Here is a 19369-nt window from a genome sequence, read left to right as displayed (position 1 = left end):
AAAAAAAAAAAAGCAAAAGCCTTAGTAATCTTGGCTCAGGCAAAGATTTGTTAAATAGGACATAACGAAGAACAAACTTTTTAAAATTAACAAGTTGTACCTTCAAATAGAAAACATGTTTGCTCTTCAAAACTTAACGTTAAGAAAATTAAAGGCAAGCTACAGGCTTGGAGAAATACTTGCAAAATAAATATCTAATAATGGGCTTGTACACAGAATAAGACAATAATAAGATAAACAACCCAATTAAAAAATAGGCAAAAAATTTAAACTGTTACCTTTCAAAGATGTGCTGATGGCAAATAAGCACATGAAAAGATGCACAACATCATTACTCACTGGGGAAATACAAACCAAAACCACACTGAGATGTCATATAAACCCACTTGAACAGCTAAAATGAAAAAAAAGACTGACTCTATCAAGCACTGGCAAGGATATAAGGCAACTAGAACTCATATATTGCCAATGGCATGACTGAATTGTATAGACACTTTGGGAAACATGTTTGGTGATTTCTTATAAAGTTAAACATACACTTACTATTGACCCAGCAATTCCACTCCTAATGAAAACTTACATCAACACACAAGTTTGTATTTGAATGTTAATCACAGTAGTTTTACTCATAATAAGTCTACAACTGGGAACAACACAAATGTTCATCAACTCATGGATGGATAAACAAACTGTGGTACAATCCATAAAATGGAACACTAGTTGGTAATAAAAAAAGAACTGATACACACAACAACATGAATAAATCTCAAAAGCATTATCCTAAGTATAAGAATCTAGACACAAATGATATTAATAAAATATACAAAAGTATTCCATATGGCTAAAAATAATTCTGATTTTCAATAGGCTTTCTTTGTTGTTGTTGTTGTTGTTATATAAATCATTGGCACTTACTATCTTTTGTTATTTAATTTATGATTTAAATCAACTACAAACTTTTCTACCATAGGGATTACTGTGCATCTCTGCATAGCACTTCACAATACTAACATCTCACTTCATTGATTTGTTTATCAATCCACAGGTTCCATAATTCTCATTTAATAAAACAACTAGAATGTACTATACATATTGCAATGCAGTCAGGATACCTGGATTCAAATCCCAGTTGACTACTTGGGTGACCTGTGGTAAGTCATTTAATCCATATGAAACTCACTTTCCTTATTCATTAAACTGAAAAGCTCTGGGGTCAAGAGGGGGAAGACAGTACTGGGGACACTGGGGTGGTACAACCAGCAATCCCAATGCATGGGAGGCCAGTAAGAAAGAAACCTCCTGAGAAGCAATGGGCCAAAAGTTACACTTGAACTTGACTTTTCAGAAGAACCACAAACTGAGAAAGTGGAGTCTTGAGAGCTGTCTTGTAAGTAACCACAAGGCAGACAACCAATCAGAGAAACATCCATTTTTGATTCTTCAGTGTAGCTTCCTTCCATCATTGGGGACAGGATTTAACAAGCACTACGTATATGGAAAATTAGCTATTTTAGACTGATACAGAGTAAGTTAGTTTTGCTCTAGGGATGTGTTGCTGCCATAGTAATGCTCTCGGTTAGAGAAATCATAGGATCAGATATTTCATATATGTGCTCCATTGAGAATCTATAATTGGTGGAATTATGAATGCCTATAAATCAAAAGTCAAAGTCACCCAAGGAATTACAATACAGCAGGCTGAGAAGCTTCATTAGGGATTTGCTGTGTACCTACCATGTGCCAAAAATATGTGCAAGGTCACACGTTTTACCATTTAATCTTTACAATTGCCCTTATCAGTTATCAGGTAGCTGTTTTAGAGATGAGATTATTATTCCTGTTTCAGAGATGAGAAAACTGACATTCTGAAACACAATTTAGTAATCTGCTCATTAGTATGTGACATCAGTGCAACAAGGCTAAGATTCAAACTCAGAGCTTTGGATTCCATACCTTTACCACTACTTAAAACCTACTACCACTATAAAAAAGGCTAGCTTCCAATTATTGCAACTAGCACAGTTCCTAGAAGAGAGTAGGCTTAATAATTTTTATTTTTCTTCTGAAAATGTAGACAGGAGGCAGGTATTATCTTAGGTAGGCAGGAAATAGGTATTACCTCCAGCTATCAGAAGGGGAAACAAACACTTATATATGAAGTAAGTTTTTAAATGCTGGAGTTCCTAGCCCTTTCTCTGCATTAGCATTCCCTTGACATTCATCATGGTAGTGATGAACTTGAAAAGTAAAAAAAGATGGAGGAGGAGAAAAAGTACATGCAGTTATAAGACCAAGCGTTTTCCTTCTTCGAATAGCCCATGCATATTTACTGAGTACCTTTCAAGGTCAAGAAAAAGGTGCCACACTATTTGCAAATGATGCGACAGACGAGGGACTAATTTCCAAAATACACAAACAGCTCATACACCTTAATATCAAAAAAGCAAGCAACCCACACCTTAGTATCAAAAAAACAAGCAACCCAATCCAAAAATGGGCAGAAGACCTAAACAAGCAATTCTCCAATGAAGACATACAAATGGTCAACAGGCACATGAAATGCAAATCAAAACTTTAATGAGAGGTGGGGAGGGTACAGCTCAAGTGGTAGAGCACATGCTTAGCATGAATGAGGTCATGGGTTCAATCGCCAGTACCTCCACTAAAAAAAGCAAAACAAAACAAAAGACAAACTAAACCCAGAGAGGGTGTAAAATAGGGCTCCAAGACATCTGGTTAAATCTGAATTTCAAATAAACAATGAATACATCTTTAGAGTAAGTATGTCCCAAATATTTCCTGTATGTTTATTGGTATATCTGGCAACCCTAGGTGGGAATGTTGTTTAGAGAAGTGTCTTAGAGGAAATGATAACTAAGATGAGAACCAAATTATTACTAATCCCTGACAAATTTGGCCCCTGAAAATGTGTATTAGTTGCTGGCCTATGGAGACAGCCCTGTGGCAAGGATCTGAAACCTCCTGACAACAGCCAGGGAGGAACGGAGGACCCTTGCCAAGAGCCACATTAGTGAGCCATCTTGGAAGCCAAACGTTCCAGCCGTAGTCCAGCCCTCAGATGACTACAGCCCTGGCCTACGGCTTGTTTACAATACATGAGAGACTGTGAGGCAGAGTTACCCAGCTAAGCCACTCCTGACCCTCAGAAACTGTGTGGGATGATATTTGTTGTTTTAAGCTGTTAGGTATCAGGATAATTTGTTATGTAGCAATAGAAATGCCCTGCCCATCAGAGGAGTTCTGCATCTTGTAAGGATGGACACAATCATGCTCACTCATTATTGAGAACAGCCACAATTCGTGTGGGTGGCCTCAGCAAGAATGAGGTGATGGATCCAGAGGGGTCCCAGCTGTCACTGTCAATCAGTTATGCCTCCCTCCAGCAGGAGATCTGAATGGTCCATTTCCATAGCTTCCACAGGATAACAAAAGTATATGAATAATAGCACAGCCTTTCTGAAACAAAATAATTTTACAAGTTTTTTTTACAATCACAAAATACAAAATATTTTTCTGAGATCAGCTTAATCACTTGAAGGAACTGTGTGAAAATAGAAATACAAGCACAATAATAACAAAAATCAGCAGAGCTAAGAAAACTCTAAATCTTGGTTCTCAGCTTGATTTCATGTATGTTAGGAATTGAGATTGCTCTGCCAACCAAGAAAATAATTTGTTCCTGGGTGGGTTGTTTTGACTCTTCCATCCAGAAAGGAATTTCTGAAATTTAAGGATAATGTGCAGTGGAAGAGCTGTGAACTGTGGTTAATCAACTAAGAATTTCTAAGAGTACTTTGCTGAAACAATTTTGAGTACATTATTTTATTCCAATAGATTAAGTTTAAGGGATTACATTCCAATTATCTAACATGAACAGAAAAATCTCAGAGAAAGACACTTCCCTCCTTTTCAAAAAATCCAGGATAAGTTAGAAGGGAGTGGGTAATAACTGTAGAACTAAACGTGGCTGCAGGGAGATGCTAGAAGTTTTCCATGACCACAGCACCCAGACTCAGCCCTCTTGGCTTTATAATAAGGTTTTTTATCCAAACCATCTCAGAGTTCATATATTATTATAACACACATCATTCCGCAAGCCAGTTCAATACCAATTGCGCTTAGTATGTGTTAACGTTGGAATCCTTTAAAATCTGTGTTCCAGACAATATCAGATGTTACTTTTCTCCTTATGGCTTGCAAAACAGTCACAATTATCTTACAAGATCCCCAATTCAAATTTCATAGAAACTGAGATAAGGACATTGCCTTAAAAAGCTTACAACTTTGGGATAGTACAATTCACTGATCTAAATAAAGCCTGATCTAACCTGTCTTCCTAGACATTTCTACATAAATTAATATTTTTAAGTAGTCTGTTAAAATTTTATTTTATTGAAGTTACTTGATTTACAATATTATATTAGTTTCAGGTATAGTTTATTTGTTAAATGCCTAATTCATTTAAAACTTACCTTGGTATAACTAATCCTAGATATTAAAAAAGAGAACACAGAGATCAGAACAAATAAAACCTAGAATATCTTTGAATTCGAGTATCTGATATTACAGTACAAAGCAACATTTAGATATTTTGATACAGAATTAAGCAGCAGTTATAATTAGCTTTGATTGATTATATAAAATTGTTACACATATTAAATAAACAAAGCACTGAAGTTTCAGGCCTAAGCCCTATGCATTTGCTTTGTAGCCACTCTAACACATAAGGTCAAGATTTTCCAATGATTGTATCCAATGCTTCTCAACAATTGGGTCAGTTCAGAGTGAGGCTTAAAGATCTGGAACCAAAAACCAAGGAAAGTTTTAAAAACTGGCAGCAAATAATCAACAGTTTCTAGAGGATTAACTGTCTTTTCTAACCAAACAATACACTATAAAATTTTGTGATCCAAAGTAGAAGAGAGTCAGGAAAAAAACATTCAGCACAGAACTCTCTTTAATATCATCTGGGACAACAGACGCGAGTCAGACACAGTTTCATTGTTTCTGGTCTTCCCGCCTCCAGCTCTCTTTCCTCAGATTTGGAACTTCTTTTATTTTCCTCCTCTTAAAGTATTACTTTTTTCCTAGTTCTCTGCTCATAAGTGATCGATACATATTGTAGAATTATTTCACTGATACATCTTAATTAACATTAAGATGACACTATTTGTTTATAATTTTAATGCAAATTTGAATAGATTCTTCCAAAATCAGTAACTACAAAAAAAAAAAAAAATCACGAAAATGCACAATATCTCCAGTGATTTCACAGTTTTACCTTTCTCTTTTCCGACTTGTCTATGGGGTTACCTTGAAAGTTCCACTTTAAAAAGTTTTACTAATAACAATTTTCTCCTATTTGTCTCAAATACGCCCTTTTAAACTAAAGATGTAAAACTGGAGGGGACAAGTGGAATCTCCAACAAAACCTGAGGAGAAAAACTTGACAGTGGAATTTTGTCATTGTTTCATCTACTCAACAAATAGATATTGACTCCTAAGAGTCAGGCACTGTGCTAGGTACAAGCCCTACTTTGTCTCAAGAGCTTGCCATTATGATATAATCTTAAAATACCAATGAGGCTAATGAAATTTTATACATATATATAAAACTTATGTATTATATGTATATAAACTGGGTTTGGTTTTTTTTTTTTTTGGTGGAGAGTTTTTTAATTATTTTGTGCTTTCCACCTTATTCTAAAGACTCAACCAACAGGAAAAAGGGAATAAATTCTGAGAAGGACACATGTAGGGTTAGGAATAAGAGTATCAGTGGATAAAACAAAAAGAAAACCAAGATGATAAGAACATTTCAAAGTTATCAAAGCTCTAAAAGTAATACAAAAATCTGCATAGTGCTTTATAAATATTATTTAAACGAGTCTAGCAACACTCCTGATTACAATCACCAACAAAGCTTATCAACTTACTAACCTGTCTTTGCCAAAAAATTTAAACTAGTTCTACTGAAGAATTTTCATATGAGAACATATCTCCAATTACATACCTGAAGTTAACAGGAAGATAAAATTCAATTACAAAAATACATTTGACAGACTCAAACCAAATCTAATTATATGTCATATTATAGGACACTATACTAACACTTCAGTCATTATATTTAACACTTCAAGTATTAAATGTGTGGTATTTTTAAGATCCACACCCATGACCTTGGCTTGTGTAATATCCCTTTTTTTGAAGTATAGTTGATTTACAATACTGCATTAGTTTCAGGTGAACAGCACAGTGATTTAGTTTTTTAAGATTATATTCCATTATAGGTTATTACAAGAAACTGGATATAATTCCCTGTGCTGTACAGTAAATCCTTGTTGCTTGTCTATTTTATGTACACTAGTTTGTACCTGTGAATTCCATACTCCTAATTTGTCCCTTCCCTCCTCCCTCTTCCCTTTGATAACCTTAAGATTGTTTTCTAGAGTCTGTGAGTTTGTTTCTGTTCTGTAATCAATTCATTTGTAATTTTTTTTTAGATCCCACATATAAGTGATATCATACAGTATTTGTCTTTCTCTGACTTATTTCACTAAGCATAACACTCTAGGTCCATCTGTGTTACCACAAATGGCAATATTTCATTTCTTTTTATTGCTGAGTAATATTCCATTGTGTGTGTGTGTGTGTGTGTGTGTGTGTGTGTGTGTGTGTGTGTGTACACATACACATACCACATCTTCTTAAGCCAATTGTCTGTTGATGGGCACCTGGTTGTTTCCATGCCTTGGCTGTCGTAAACAGTGCTGCTATGAACATTGGAGTGCATGTATCTTTTCAAACCAGAGTTTTCATCTTTTCTGGATATATGCCCAGGACCAGGATTGCTGGATCATATGGTAGGTCTATTTTTAAAAGAACCTCCATACTGTCTTCCACAGTGGCTGCACCAAACTACAGTCCACCAACAGTGTAGGAGGGTTCCCTTTTCTCCACACCCTCTCCAAAATTTATTATTTGTAGACTTTTCGATGACAGTCATTCCGACCAGTGTGAGGTGATACTTCACTGTGGTTTTGATTTGCATTTCTCTAGTAATTAGCAATGATGAGCATCTTTTTATGTGCCTGTTGGCCATCTGTATGTCTTCTTTGGGAAATGTCTATTTAGATCTACTGATTTTCTGATTGGGTTTTTCAGGGTTACATCCTTAAATGCATTAAATACTAGTAAAATATTGTATTCAGCACTCTGGAATGAAGCTAAAATATATCTGATACAGAACTCCACACTACAACATTGTTTCACAATTTACAATCAAAAATATGGAAAAGATTCATCACTTCACTAACCACCAGGGAAATACAAATTGAAACCACAATGCATTACCACTAAACACCCACCAGACTGAGCATAAGGAAAAAGATAAAAGATATCAAATACTGGCAAGGATTTGAGCCACAGGGAATCGTCCTACACTACTGGTGGCAGTGAAAATTGGCCTTACCACTTTGAAAAACTTGTCTGGAAGCGTCTACTAAAGCTGAGCATCTGTATATTCCAACCAAACAATTCTGATCCTAGGTACATGTCTTATAGAAATGCATATGTGTGTTCACCAAAGGACGTGAACTAGAATGTTCATAAGATCACTCACTATAATATCCCTACCCAAATGCCCAATTACATTAGAACAAATAAATTATGGTTTATTCACCCAATGGAATATTACATAGCCATGAGAAACGTATATCTACAGCAATATGGATGAATCTCACAAACACATTGAGCAAGAAAAGCTAGTCACAAAAGAATAAACAGTGTATTATTCCATATGGAAAGCACAAAATCAGACAAAAATAGCCCATCTTGTTGGAGGTCAAGGTAGCAGTTAGCCTTGAAAGGGAGCACAAGGCATGAGTCTGGGATGCTAATATTCTGCTTTTAAGTGCTGGATTGTGAAATTTCACTGAGCTGTACACCTATACGTGTACTTTTCTCTAGGTATTTAAACTAAAATTTGAAATATATATATGCATGTAAATATATGACATGAATATTTTCATTATAAAAGTAAATACCTCATTATGGATGCATTACAAAATGCAAAAAAGAATATATAGTACCAATCAATCATAATCTCATCTTCTGAAAGATGCCTGCAGTTTGATACATGTCTTCATTTTTCTATACACTTCATATGGTTAAGAACATATAATACACAAAATTTTACTTACATGTGGGTGGTTAAATGACATCAAAATATCTCTACATAAAACAATTATGTATATATCAAACATTATCCATCTTTAAAATATTTCTCTTCATAAGCAAAACCTGACTACAAAATTAGCTATCATATACATACATACAAAGTTTACTTTAAAATGACCTAGAGATATACTTCTGTGTGAGCCACTTTTTTTGCTATTTATAAAAAATGCGCTGATAAGTATCTGTCTTTGTCTATATTAATTAAAACTCAAAATTTACTTTCTTGGGATAGATACATAGAGGTAGAATTACAAGAGCCACTGTTTCTGCAATAAAATTAGCAAAAGACAAAATATTACTATAACAAGAGGACACAAGTTTAAAACAGCAGTAAAAGGGGGGGGGCAACAAAATAGATAGCCCTTCCTGCTTTCTTCACTGGTCTTTTCTTTTAGAAAGTGCTCCTTAGCCAGTGGAGCCCCTCAGTAAAACAAAAATCCCTGGTCTAAAAGTCTAAGACATGCAAAGCTTGATGGTAATTCAGTGTTAGACACATAGAAGGTACTGACAGAAAAAAGCTTTCCGAATTGAGTGAAAAATTTTAGGCAAGAAAAATCAGTCTGATGCTACCTCTTGCTTAATCCCCACTTCTTTTATATACTCTTTGAACAGGAGTTCTCAAAGTCCGGTCCAGGGCTAGCAATTTCAGCTTCACCAAGCAACTTGTTAGAAATACAAATTCTCAAACCCCACCTCAGACCTACTGAATCAGAAGTCTGGAGGCTATCTTTATAAGATGCCCTCAAAGTGATTCTAAAATTTAAGAACTACTGGACTAAAGCATTCTAAACCTCCAGGCATACTTAACGTCACCTTTATTAATCAGGGAATGGAAAAAGACAAATAATTTTTTGACACTATTATTCTAATTGCTATCTTGCTCATCTGGGAGACTGAGGACCTTCCTGTTGGATAAGTAGTTTTATGTTTGCTCCACTCTCTTTAGATTTGTGATTTACATGTCTGCAAAGTCAGTCATGCTGCTTTTCATACTTTAATGGGTCCCAAATGAACTCACTACAGGGGATGTAAAGGATGTCACTGAAGAAAGGGATGACGGAAGAGTTCCTAGCTTATTCTGTGATGTGCAAAAAACTGTGGCTTAATTAGTTTCACAGGCAGAAAATGAAAGAAGTAATTTGTATTACCAGTAAATCCAGGTAGCAATTTCCTTTTACTTCAAAATATGGCTTATAATTAAATGCATTCAGGCTGGTCTTCAATAATTTAACCAGCAACTTGCAGACATTTTCTACATATTTAATATCATGATAAAGAAAGGCTCAAATATCAAAAGAACAGTGAAGGAAGTGAAGGAGAAGAGAATTAATATTTTATTGAGCACCCCATACATGCTAAGTATTATGTATAAAGCCTTACATGTGAGAGTTAGATGAGAAAATACAATCCCTTGGTATTACTATCACCAAAACACAAATGTGAAAATCAAAGAGAGATTTAGTAAATTTTCTATGTTACCAGTCGTAGACCTAGTAAACAGCAAAGCTGACAACTGAAGCTGTGCTTCAATGGTTCCAAAACCATTTCAAATATATCAAACTTTACAACATGTAGCAAAACACAGTGTGTTTGCATTAGTGAATAAAAAACCCTAAAGAAACAGATATAGTTAGTAAAATTTTAGCAACTTTTAATAATTTTCCTATTTAGTACTTTTTAAAGACATATACACCTTTAAAAAATATTCTGGCTACCTTATTTTTTTTACTATGTAATTTATAAAGAAGAGGAGAAACCAGATTAAATTTCATAAAAGGCAATTTAATCTCTCCTAAAAGATAAACATGTATGATTTAAATTGCTAGATTTAATTTTAAAAACATTGTGTTGGCAACAAAGCTGTTAAACAGCTTTATGGTATGATTTTTTATATTTTTGTTTTTAATTTGGCAACTCATGCAAATTTTAAGTTGGTCATAGATGAGACGAATTTCAAATGAGGAAATTCATAAAAGAAAACATTTAAGAGGCTGATTTTAGAACTAAATTCCAATTGGCTATCAAAATTACCCTCTTCCCTTAGTGTTGTGGGTTTGAAATTAACCAGTATCAACAGTTGTTAACCAACAGTAAGCAAGACTGCTGGCTAAGTTCGAGGTGTGGAAGTTTTCTTCTAGAAGACAATGGGCCATAGAGGAAGAGGAAATAAAAACAGGTAATTAGATCAACTCCATTTTTCCAACTACTAAGCAAACAAGGAATCATATAAAGAAAGATATTTTAATATCAACAATATTCTACTCTGCCAACTGAGTTACAAGCTGATTCACTGAAAGTGAATTTTGAAATACTACAGAAACAAGATTGCAAAAATCTTTTCCTCCAAAAATCATAATATCCATTTATCATCCTGTCTTTAGAAACAGTAAATGGCTATTTCAAGAACTATAAAAAATAGGTATCATCATGTGATACTCTATAATAAAGCAATCTATATGAACTATCAGAATAGAGAATAAAACTTTAAAGTGAAAAAAGCCATGTAAATTTACTGGGGCTCAGGTATAACATACTGTGTTATCAAAACTATTTATAAATCCACAGAGTGCAATCAAAACACAGAGCAAAGTTACGTAATTCTCCCTGACCACAATATCCACTGTGAAAGCAGTTCACAGGAAGATAAAAGATGCAGTAACTACAGTCTAATCTAAAGCACTTTCATTTTTTCCTTTATTTTTTTTGAATCGGGAACTCAAATTTTATTTCAGAAAGATAATTTTTATTTAAGTTTAGTACTTAATTATGTAATATGATAAACTAAACACTTTTACTTAAATAAAACTTATATGGTAGATGAACATAGGAAAATACAAGTGAGAAGATCAGATGGCACAGGTCCTACAGGAAAAGCAAGCTGCTGAACTGAACAGGGCACTAAAACTACTTGTAGGATGGGTTAGTCGTCTATTTTCAGATCATTAAGATATTTTAAAATATCCTGAAACCAAACCTAGATTCAAAAGGCAAAGCCAGAACCACTCACTGTGTTTATTAAAACACAATCTCTCACTAAGCCTCACACAGTAAGAGAGGCCAAGCTTACCCTAACATGACCTCAGATTTAGAAGCCTGCCAAAGAACTGTAATAGAAATAACAACCAAATGTCACATATACCTTCTGATCAAAGTAATATAAAATAAAACAAAAGCTTACTAGATGCTTTGTGAATTTGTGAATTAAAATAAAAAAGAATTAATTAAACATATAACTCCAAAATACACAAGCTACTCTATTTTTTAAGATTTTGAGCACTGAAATTATCTGTAACACTAATTCCCTACCCTTTCACCTTTCCAGCTCCTTTTAAACTTTTTCTCATCAAGAAAGTGAAGTTTTCACATTCTCTTCTTGGCAGACATACATTCATATGGTCCCTATAAGGAGCCATTCCAGCAACACTTTTGGGAAAACTTTGACTTCTTTCTGTTCCTACTGCCTTGCACACAAAAGGCTTTTCCTTTATTCCTGTTTCCACGCTCTGAAGCTCTTTTAAAAAAAAAAGTTACAAAACCTGAACAATTGGTTTCACTATAAATGTATGTACTCTAATCTTGACTGGGTCCCTGCTGTTACTCAGGGACCCCAGAATCATCTCTAGATTATAAAGGATTAAAAATAACACAAAACAGGCTCTAATCAACAATACTCTCCAAATGGAGAATTCACAAGCTTCTCTCATAATTAAGTGGTGTTCATCCAGGGAATTCAAAGTTTTTGTGACATGCAAAAATCAATGTAATTTACCATATTCATGGGTTAAAAATACCCCACCATATAATCACTGCAATAGGTGCAAAAAAAAAAAAAAAAAAAAGAGTTTAACAAAATCCAACAACCATTCATTATCAAAACACTCAGGAAACTTAGAGGGAAATTTACCCAACTAGATGGAGGGTGGCTATGAAAACTCTACAGCTAACATCATACCTAATAATAAAAGACTTAATGCTTTCCTCCTAAGATCAGGACCAAGGCAAGGATTTCTGTTCTCACTATTTCTATTCAACCTTGAACTGGAAGTCCTAATCAGTGACATTAGGAAAGAAAAAGAAATACAAATTGGAAAGAAAAAGTTAAACTGCCTTTATTCATATATGATATGATATATGTGGAAAATCCTTTAAAAATCTATAAAAAAAATTACTAGAAATAAAGTTTTCACAAGGTAGAAAAATATAAAAACCAACTGTGTGTCTACATACTAGCAAAGACAACTGGAAATTGAAATTAAAAATACCATTTACCAAAGACAAAAACAAAACCAAAAAACTCCTGGATCTAATACATGATTATAGCAAGGTTGCAAGATACAACGTTAATATATAAAAGTCAACTGTTTTCTTATATACCAGCAGGGAATAACTGGAGTTTGAAAACAAAAACACAAGGCCATTTATATTAGCACCAAAAAATATATCCAATAAATATGTATAAGATCTATATGTGGAAAACCACCCAATTGTGATGAAAGAAATCAGAGATCTAATTAATGGAGAGACAGCCCATGTTCATGAATAGGAAGAATCAATACTGTTAAGATGTCAGTTATTCCCAACTTGATGTACAGATTCAATGCAATCTCAATCCAAATCCCAGTAAGTTATTCTGTGGATATCAACAAACTGATTCTAAAATTCATATGAAAAGGCAAAAGATGCAGAATGGCCAACACAGTATTAAAGAAGAAAAGTGGAAGGACTAACGCCACCCAACCTCAAAATTTATTGTAAACCCACAGTAATCAAGACAGTGTGATATCAGCAAAAGAATAAGAAAATAGATCAATGGAATAAAACAGAGAGCCCAGAAACAGACCTATACACAAATACATTCAACTCAACTTTGACAAAGGAGCAAAGGCAATTCAATGGAGAAGAGTTAGCCCCTTTAACCAATGAGGCTGGAACTTGCAAAAAAGAAAAAAAAAAAAAGACTTTAGACACAGATCTTACATCTGTCACAAAATTAACTCAAAATGGATCACAGACCTAAATGTAAACTTTAAAACCCCTAAAAGGAAAACAGGAGAGACTCTAGCTGACCTTCAGTGTAGTTATGACCTTTTAGAGTATAAAACCAAAAAGCCTGATTCATGAAAGACAAATACTGGACTTTAATGTTGGACTTCATTAAAATTAAAACTTTTCTGTGAAAGATACTGTTTCTCTACTACCAGATAAGGAATGTCAAGTCTTTATACATCCTTACAAGAAACATACGTGTACTTATATGTCACTTCTTTTTAAACAAATGGTTATATATTCAAGACACTGTTCTCCACTTTTCTTTTGTTAACTTAATAATGTGTCTTTATAGATCACTCCATATTCGTACATAGGTTTCTCACGTCCAATTTTACATGTGCATAGTATGCCATTATGTGTATTGCACACAATTCATTTAACCAGATCTCACTGATGGATATTTGCTGTTGCCAATATTTTGCTATTACACACAATACTGCAAAGATTAAGCTTTATTTCCCAAATTTACAAGCATATCAGTAGATTATATATTCCTAAAATTGGGACTGCTCAATCATGGGAAATGTGAATGTTAAATTAATAAATATTGTGAAATTGCTCCCCATAAAGGACCCATCAGCAGTACAAGAAAGCACGTGTTATCCTACACCCTCAACAACAGTGTTTTATCAAACTTCTTAATACTCACCGATCTTACAGAGTGAATAATGGTACTTAGTATAATGTTAAATTACATATGTTTTACGAATGAGGTAGAGTGTGCCTCTTCATCTGTATGAGAACCATTAATATGTTTATGTGAACCATTTATTCATAAATTGTACCCCAAAAAAGAATAATGTCATTTGCAGCAACATGGATGGACCTGGAGATCATCATTCTAAGTGAAGTAAGCCAGAAAGAGAAAGCAAAATACCATATGATATCACGTATATGTGGAATCTTAAAAACAGAAAAAAGGACAAACGAACTTATTTGCAAAGCAGAAACAGGCTCACAGACATAGAAAACAAACTAATGGTTATGGGGGAGAGGGGAGGGATAAACTGGGAGTTTGAGATTTGCAGATACTAATATACATATAATAGATAAACAAGTTCATACTGTATATAGCACAGGGAACTATATTCAATATCTTGTAGTAACTTCTGGTGAAAAAGTTATATAAAAACAAATACATGTATGTTCATGTATGGCTGAAACATTATGCTGCACACCAGAAATTAACACAACATTGTAAACTGACTATACTTCAATAAAAAATATATATGCGCAATATTCCTCTTTGTCCCTTTAATAGCTTGTGGCTGTTAGTACATCTTATTTGGTATCAATATTGTTTTGCTCACGGTACATCTTTGGCCATTTTAAATTTTCAATCTTTCTTAGATTTAAGAATACTGAATACAGTTTTAGTTCCAAAACAACTGTCTCTGTATTGCAACTGTATCCTCTTGAGAATTTCCATTCCTCTTTCTTCACATCATGCTTTCTCTTGCCTTTTCCATTCATTCTGCCTCCACAGGAGGAATTCAGTGATATTCCCTCTTTGGAGTTGCTGCATTCCTTTTAATAGGCTGTCATTGTAACAGCTGTAGGCTACTGTAATCTCTTGGATGGTGTAGAACTGGAAATCAGTATAAGATATGCATATTTTAAATCTGATGTGCAAGCAATGAATGAGCTGGCAAAGTGGAACTGCTGTGCTTAGGACATAAAGGAACAAGAGGAGGATACGCGACAGCTTTCATCTACCTGCGGGGCCACGAACAATTCAGCCACAGCAGCCGCTGAGCCGGCCGCTTCCCAGAGGACTGCATATGGCTCACAGGCAAATATGGCCTCTTTCACAGGCCAGAACCATCCAAAGGTACAGTCCACCCAACAGCATGTGCCTCTCAGATAACTGAGGAATCTCTGATCTTCAACAAAGGTTGTGCTGGGCTTTCAACACCATAGGATAATGAAGCCCTGAGTTACAGTATTTTTTTCTTTTAATTTTTAAAAAATAATACATAATTATGTGATTTATCAGGAATATACTCACATACTCGGCTGCTTTTAAATCCTCTCCTACTCCCCTGGTTATGAGTGAATATAATTATCTTCAGGCTTGTTCTTATTTTAATTAACTATGTAACTTTTAAACCTCCAACTCTTAGATATATGCCTTAAGACAAAAAGCTCAGAAACCTTCCTCACTGAATACCTTAATGCTTTGTTTCAAAAAGTATTGAAGATAAGTTCCCTCTTTTTATACACTTCTCAAAAGTTAGATAAATAAACATTTTCATTAAAAGCCTAGGAACATTATGGCAAAACAAGCTTTTGCACTTCAATATTCACTGAGCATGTATAACTGTACTAGACACTAAGCTAGACTGTGACGACAAAAATACAAAAAAGACCCTACCCTTGAGGAGCAAATAGTTTGGTAAAAGAAAAGGACGATAGTATAAAGAAATACGATATAATGTGATAAGGACAATAATAAAGTACGTACAGGGCCCAAAGGTTAACACAAGGGAGACACAGTAACAAGGAGGAAAGCAGAGGAATTCACGGTCAGCTAGATTTTAAAGAATAAAAGGAATGTGACCAGTGGCCAAGAGAATTACAGACTGAAGAAAAGACATACATTCTTTCAACAAAGTTCCTAGTTGAGGGCATATATTATGAGATAGATACTTTGAAACATCCTTCTTAGAGATACAATGATGAATAAGATGAAAAGTCTCTGACTCCATAGAGTCAGGTGGGGTCCATAAGTAAATCAGTGAAGTCCAGAGTGATAAATACCACAATAGGGACAAGAAGAGAGTATCAGAGGCCTACGGGCCAAGTGGAAATAGACCTAAACTTAGATGCTAGGAATGAACAGAAATTAGCCAGGTGAAATGTACACACATCAGGAGTGAATGGAGCACAGTGTCAGAGAGGAACATTACAGGCACAGAGAAGTGCCTTAAAAAAGGCGGAGGGAGAGAGAGAGAAAGAAAGGGGGAGAGTAAGAGGAAAGGAAGAGGTGAAGGTAGGTGAGAGGGAGACAGACAGAATATAGTTCAATGTGGCAGAAGCATAACTGTCTGAGATAAAAGGCTGAAGATGAAAGCAAGAACATGTCATAAAGGATCTTTTAAGTTGGAGCTTGGACTTTACCTTGAGGGCAGTAAGGAACAAAAAGTGTCTTTTCTTAACATGGAAAGACTTGTTCAGATTTGTGCTTGAGAAAAAAATATGTAGCTATAATACAGTGAATGAAACAGAAAGAAATAAAATCTAAAAGTAAATAAAATAGCTGCAGTGACCCAAGAAACAGTTCACAGTAGTCTGAACTAAGAGAATAGCAACGGAATAGAGAAAAGGGTGGCGAGGGCTGAGAGGTTCAGGTAGAATCAACAAGTCTTGTAAGTGATTTGATTGAGAGTAGAGAGAAAAAAAGAAGGAGCCGAAGATGATGCTTTTGTTTTTGGTTTGGGCAAAGGGTCTACAGTACTACCATTCAGTAAGATAAAAAGAGGGGGAAAGTAGGTTTTGAGAGGACGAAATAATCACTTTAATTATGGACAGATTAAGACTGAGATGCATATAGGTTATTCAAATCAAAGTGTCCAATAAGCACCTTCAAATACACAAAACTCAAGACGTATACAAAAACTCAACATAACACTGAATATATACACAATATACAAAAACTCAAGATGAAGGTTCAGGCCAGAGACACAGAGTTGAGAATCAACCACATACAAAGTAAATGATAACTTGGGGGATGAGAAGAGATGAAACTGCCTGGGGAAAATGTGCAAGGTAAGAAAAAGAGACCTAAGACAAAACTCCATGGAACACTAATATTTAGAAGACAAACAGAAGAAGAGCTAGGAGAGTAGATGGAAACGGAACAGCCAAAAATACTAACTTAGAGGAAAAGGAGTAAGTACTTAATGAATGCTTAGCATGCGGTGGTACGTGGCAGCTGTTGTACTAAGTGATTTGTGTGCATTACCTCATTTAATCCTTACACACCCTATGAGCAACTTACCATTATTATCTGCATCATCACAGATGTGGACACTTCGGCATAGAGGGATCAGCTTGTTCAGGTTTACACACTTGGTTGGGTGTAAGAAGTATGACCAAGATTATACCCTAGACCTCCAGAGCCCTCGTTCTTTTTGTTGTTGTTTGTTTGGTTGTTTTTTTGTGGGGGGGGGGGGGATTAGGTTCATTTAATTATTAACTTGTTTGTTTATTTATTTATTTAAATGGAAGTACTGGGGATTGAACCTAGAACCTCCTGCATGCTAATAATGAGCATGCGCTCTACCACGATGCCCCGGCCCCCAGAGTCCTCGTTCTTAACTGCTACACTGTACTGCTTTCTACAAAGACTTAAAAAGTGTGGTATCATGGACACAAAGGAATACAGTGATTCAAAAGACACTACCCCCGTAACAATGAGCTCAGCTAGCATTATCTTGATTTCTAATAACATCCTTTATTAAAAAAGAATCAGGACCCTTTGGGAAAATGGCTGATCTGAGGAGTGGGCAGGAAATATGTCAAAGGGATACAGAAAACCAACTGAAAGCTCCCAATGGCCACAGCTCTAACACACACACACACACACAAAAAGTAGTATTGGACTATGACCCAGAGTATAAACTAAATATCCATGAGTCCATACTGCTATAAATAAAGAATTAACTAACTAACTAAATAAACAGGGGAGAAGAGACAAATCTAACGTGGAAGAATTCCAAAGAAATTATGTATATACTCACACCTCAAACAAGTGGAGTAAACTCTCCACTCAAGCGTGGGCTCCACATAATGACTTCCTTCCAGACGATGGTATGGGAAAGGCGGAAAGGGGAGAGTCAGTTTACAACATGACAAACACTCCCTCAGCCAAGTGACCAAGGTTCACATCAACAGTGATAAGTCATGCTGGTGGCATGCCTTCTTGATACGCTGTGATGACAAAGGCACTTTATCTCTGCAGTCTTTCTCTCAAAAACCTATAATCCCAATCTACGTATGACAAAAAAAAAAATCAGAAAAATCCCAGTTGAGGGACATTCTGCAAAAATACCCAAGCAGTACACGTCAAAACTGTCAAATTATCAAAAACATGGGAAGTCTGAGACACTGTCAAAGCCCAAGGAGGCTAAGGATGCGTCAACATGAGATGAAACATGGTAACCTCAAAGCTCTCCTGGAACAGAAAATAGACATGAGCTAAAAACTAAGGAAACCTGAATAAAGTATGGACTTCTGTTTATTATAATGTATCAGCATTGGCTCATTAGTTGTAAAAACTGCACTAGACTAATGCAGGATGTTAATAGTAGGGGAACTGAGTAAGGAGTTTGTGAAAACTGTTACTATTTTTGTAATTTCTCTGTAAACCTAAACTGTTCAAAACTTAAAAGGTTATTTTTTACATGGGAGGGGGCACATTAACTGTCAAAAGCTGACAAACAGGAAAAATTTTTAAAAGACACAACCAAGAGCAGTTTCAATGGATTAAGGAGTAACAAGCCAGATTACATCGGGCAGAGGAGTGAATGAAAGCCGAGAATGGGACTCCAAGCACATAGCTTCTTCCAAGAAGTCTGATAATGATGGGGAGAACAAATCAGAGCTGGAAGGAGAGATCAAGGTAAAGAAAGTGTTCTGTTGGTTTATTTTTTTTAATCAAGGTATAATTCACATACCCTCAAATTCACCTAAAAGGTGTGCAATTCAGGGGTCTCCAGTATATACAAAAAGTTGTATAACCATAACCACTATTTCCAGAACATTTTCATTACTTCAAAAAGAAATGGTAAAATGAAAGAAGATTTCAGTAAATGGAATATGTTCATAAATAGGAAGACATAGTATTGTTGAGCTGTCAATAAAACCAAAGTGATCCAGAAATTCAACGCAATCTTTATCAAAAATATAACAGCTTTTTTCACAGAAATGGAAAATGTGATCCTCAAATTCATGTGGAATTGCGAGAGCCTCAACAGCCCAAACAATCTTGAAAAAGAAGAATAATGTTGGAGGATTCGCACTTTGAAGCTTACTACAAAATTACAGTAATAACTAGTTA

The 19369-nt window shown here is 35.1% G+C and overlaps 1 protein-coding gene across 11 annotated transcripts in view; it reads right to left on the bottom strand.

Moving 5' to 3' along the window:
* The window catches only part of TFDP2 (transcription factor Dp-2), a 156143-nt gene that overhangs the window by 88203 nt on the left and 48571 nt on the right, over positions 1-19369 (bottom strand). The window contains exon 1 of one of the 11 annotated variants that reach the window (XM_014564183.2): positions 3297-3464. The exons of the other annotated variants lie outside the window; for them this stretch is intronic. Coding sequence (XP_014419669.1) covers positions 3297-3300 — 4 coding nt within the window. The 5' untranslated portion in view covers positions 3301-3464. Of the gene's footprint in view, positions 1-3296; positions 3465-19369 lie in introns of those variants that run through there. 11 annotated transcript variants of the gene reach the window in all.

This window comes from Camelus ferus, chromosome 1 (assembly GCF_009834535.1).
Source record: "Camelus ferus isolate YT-003-E chromosome 1, BCGSAC_Cfer_1.0, whole genome shotgun sequence".
In the NCBI taxonomy this organism is placed as follows: Eukaryota; Metazoa; Chordata; class Mammalia; order Artiodactyla; family Camelidae; genus Camelus; species Camelus ferus.
Note: the sequence above shows the minus strand (reverse complement) of the source record. Positions and strands in the feature narration are given on the sequence as shown.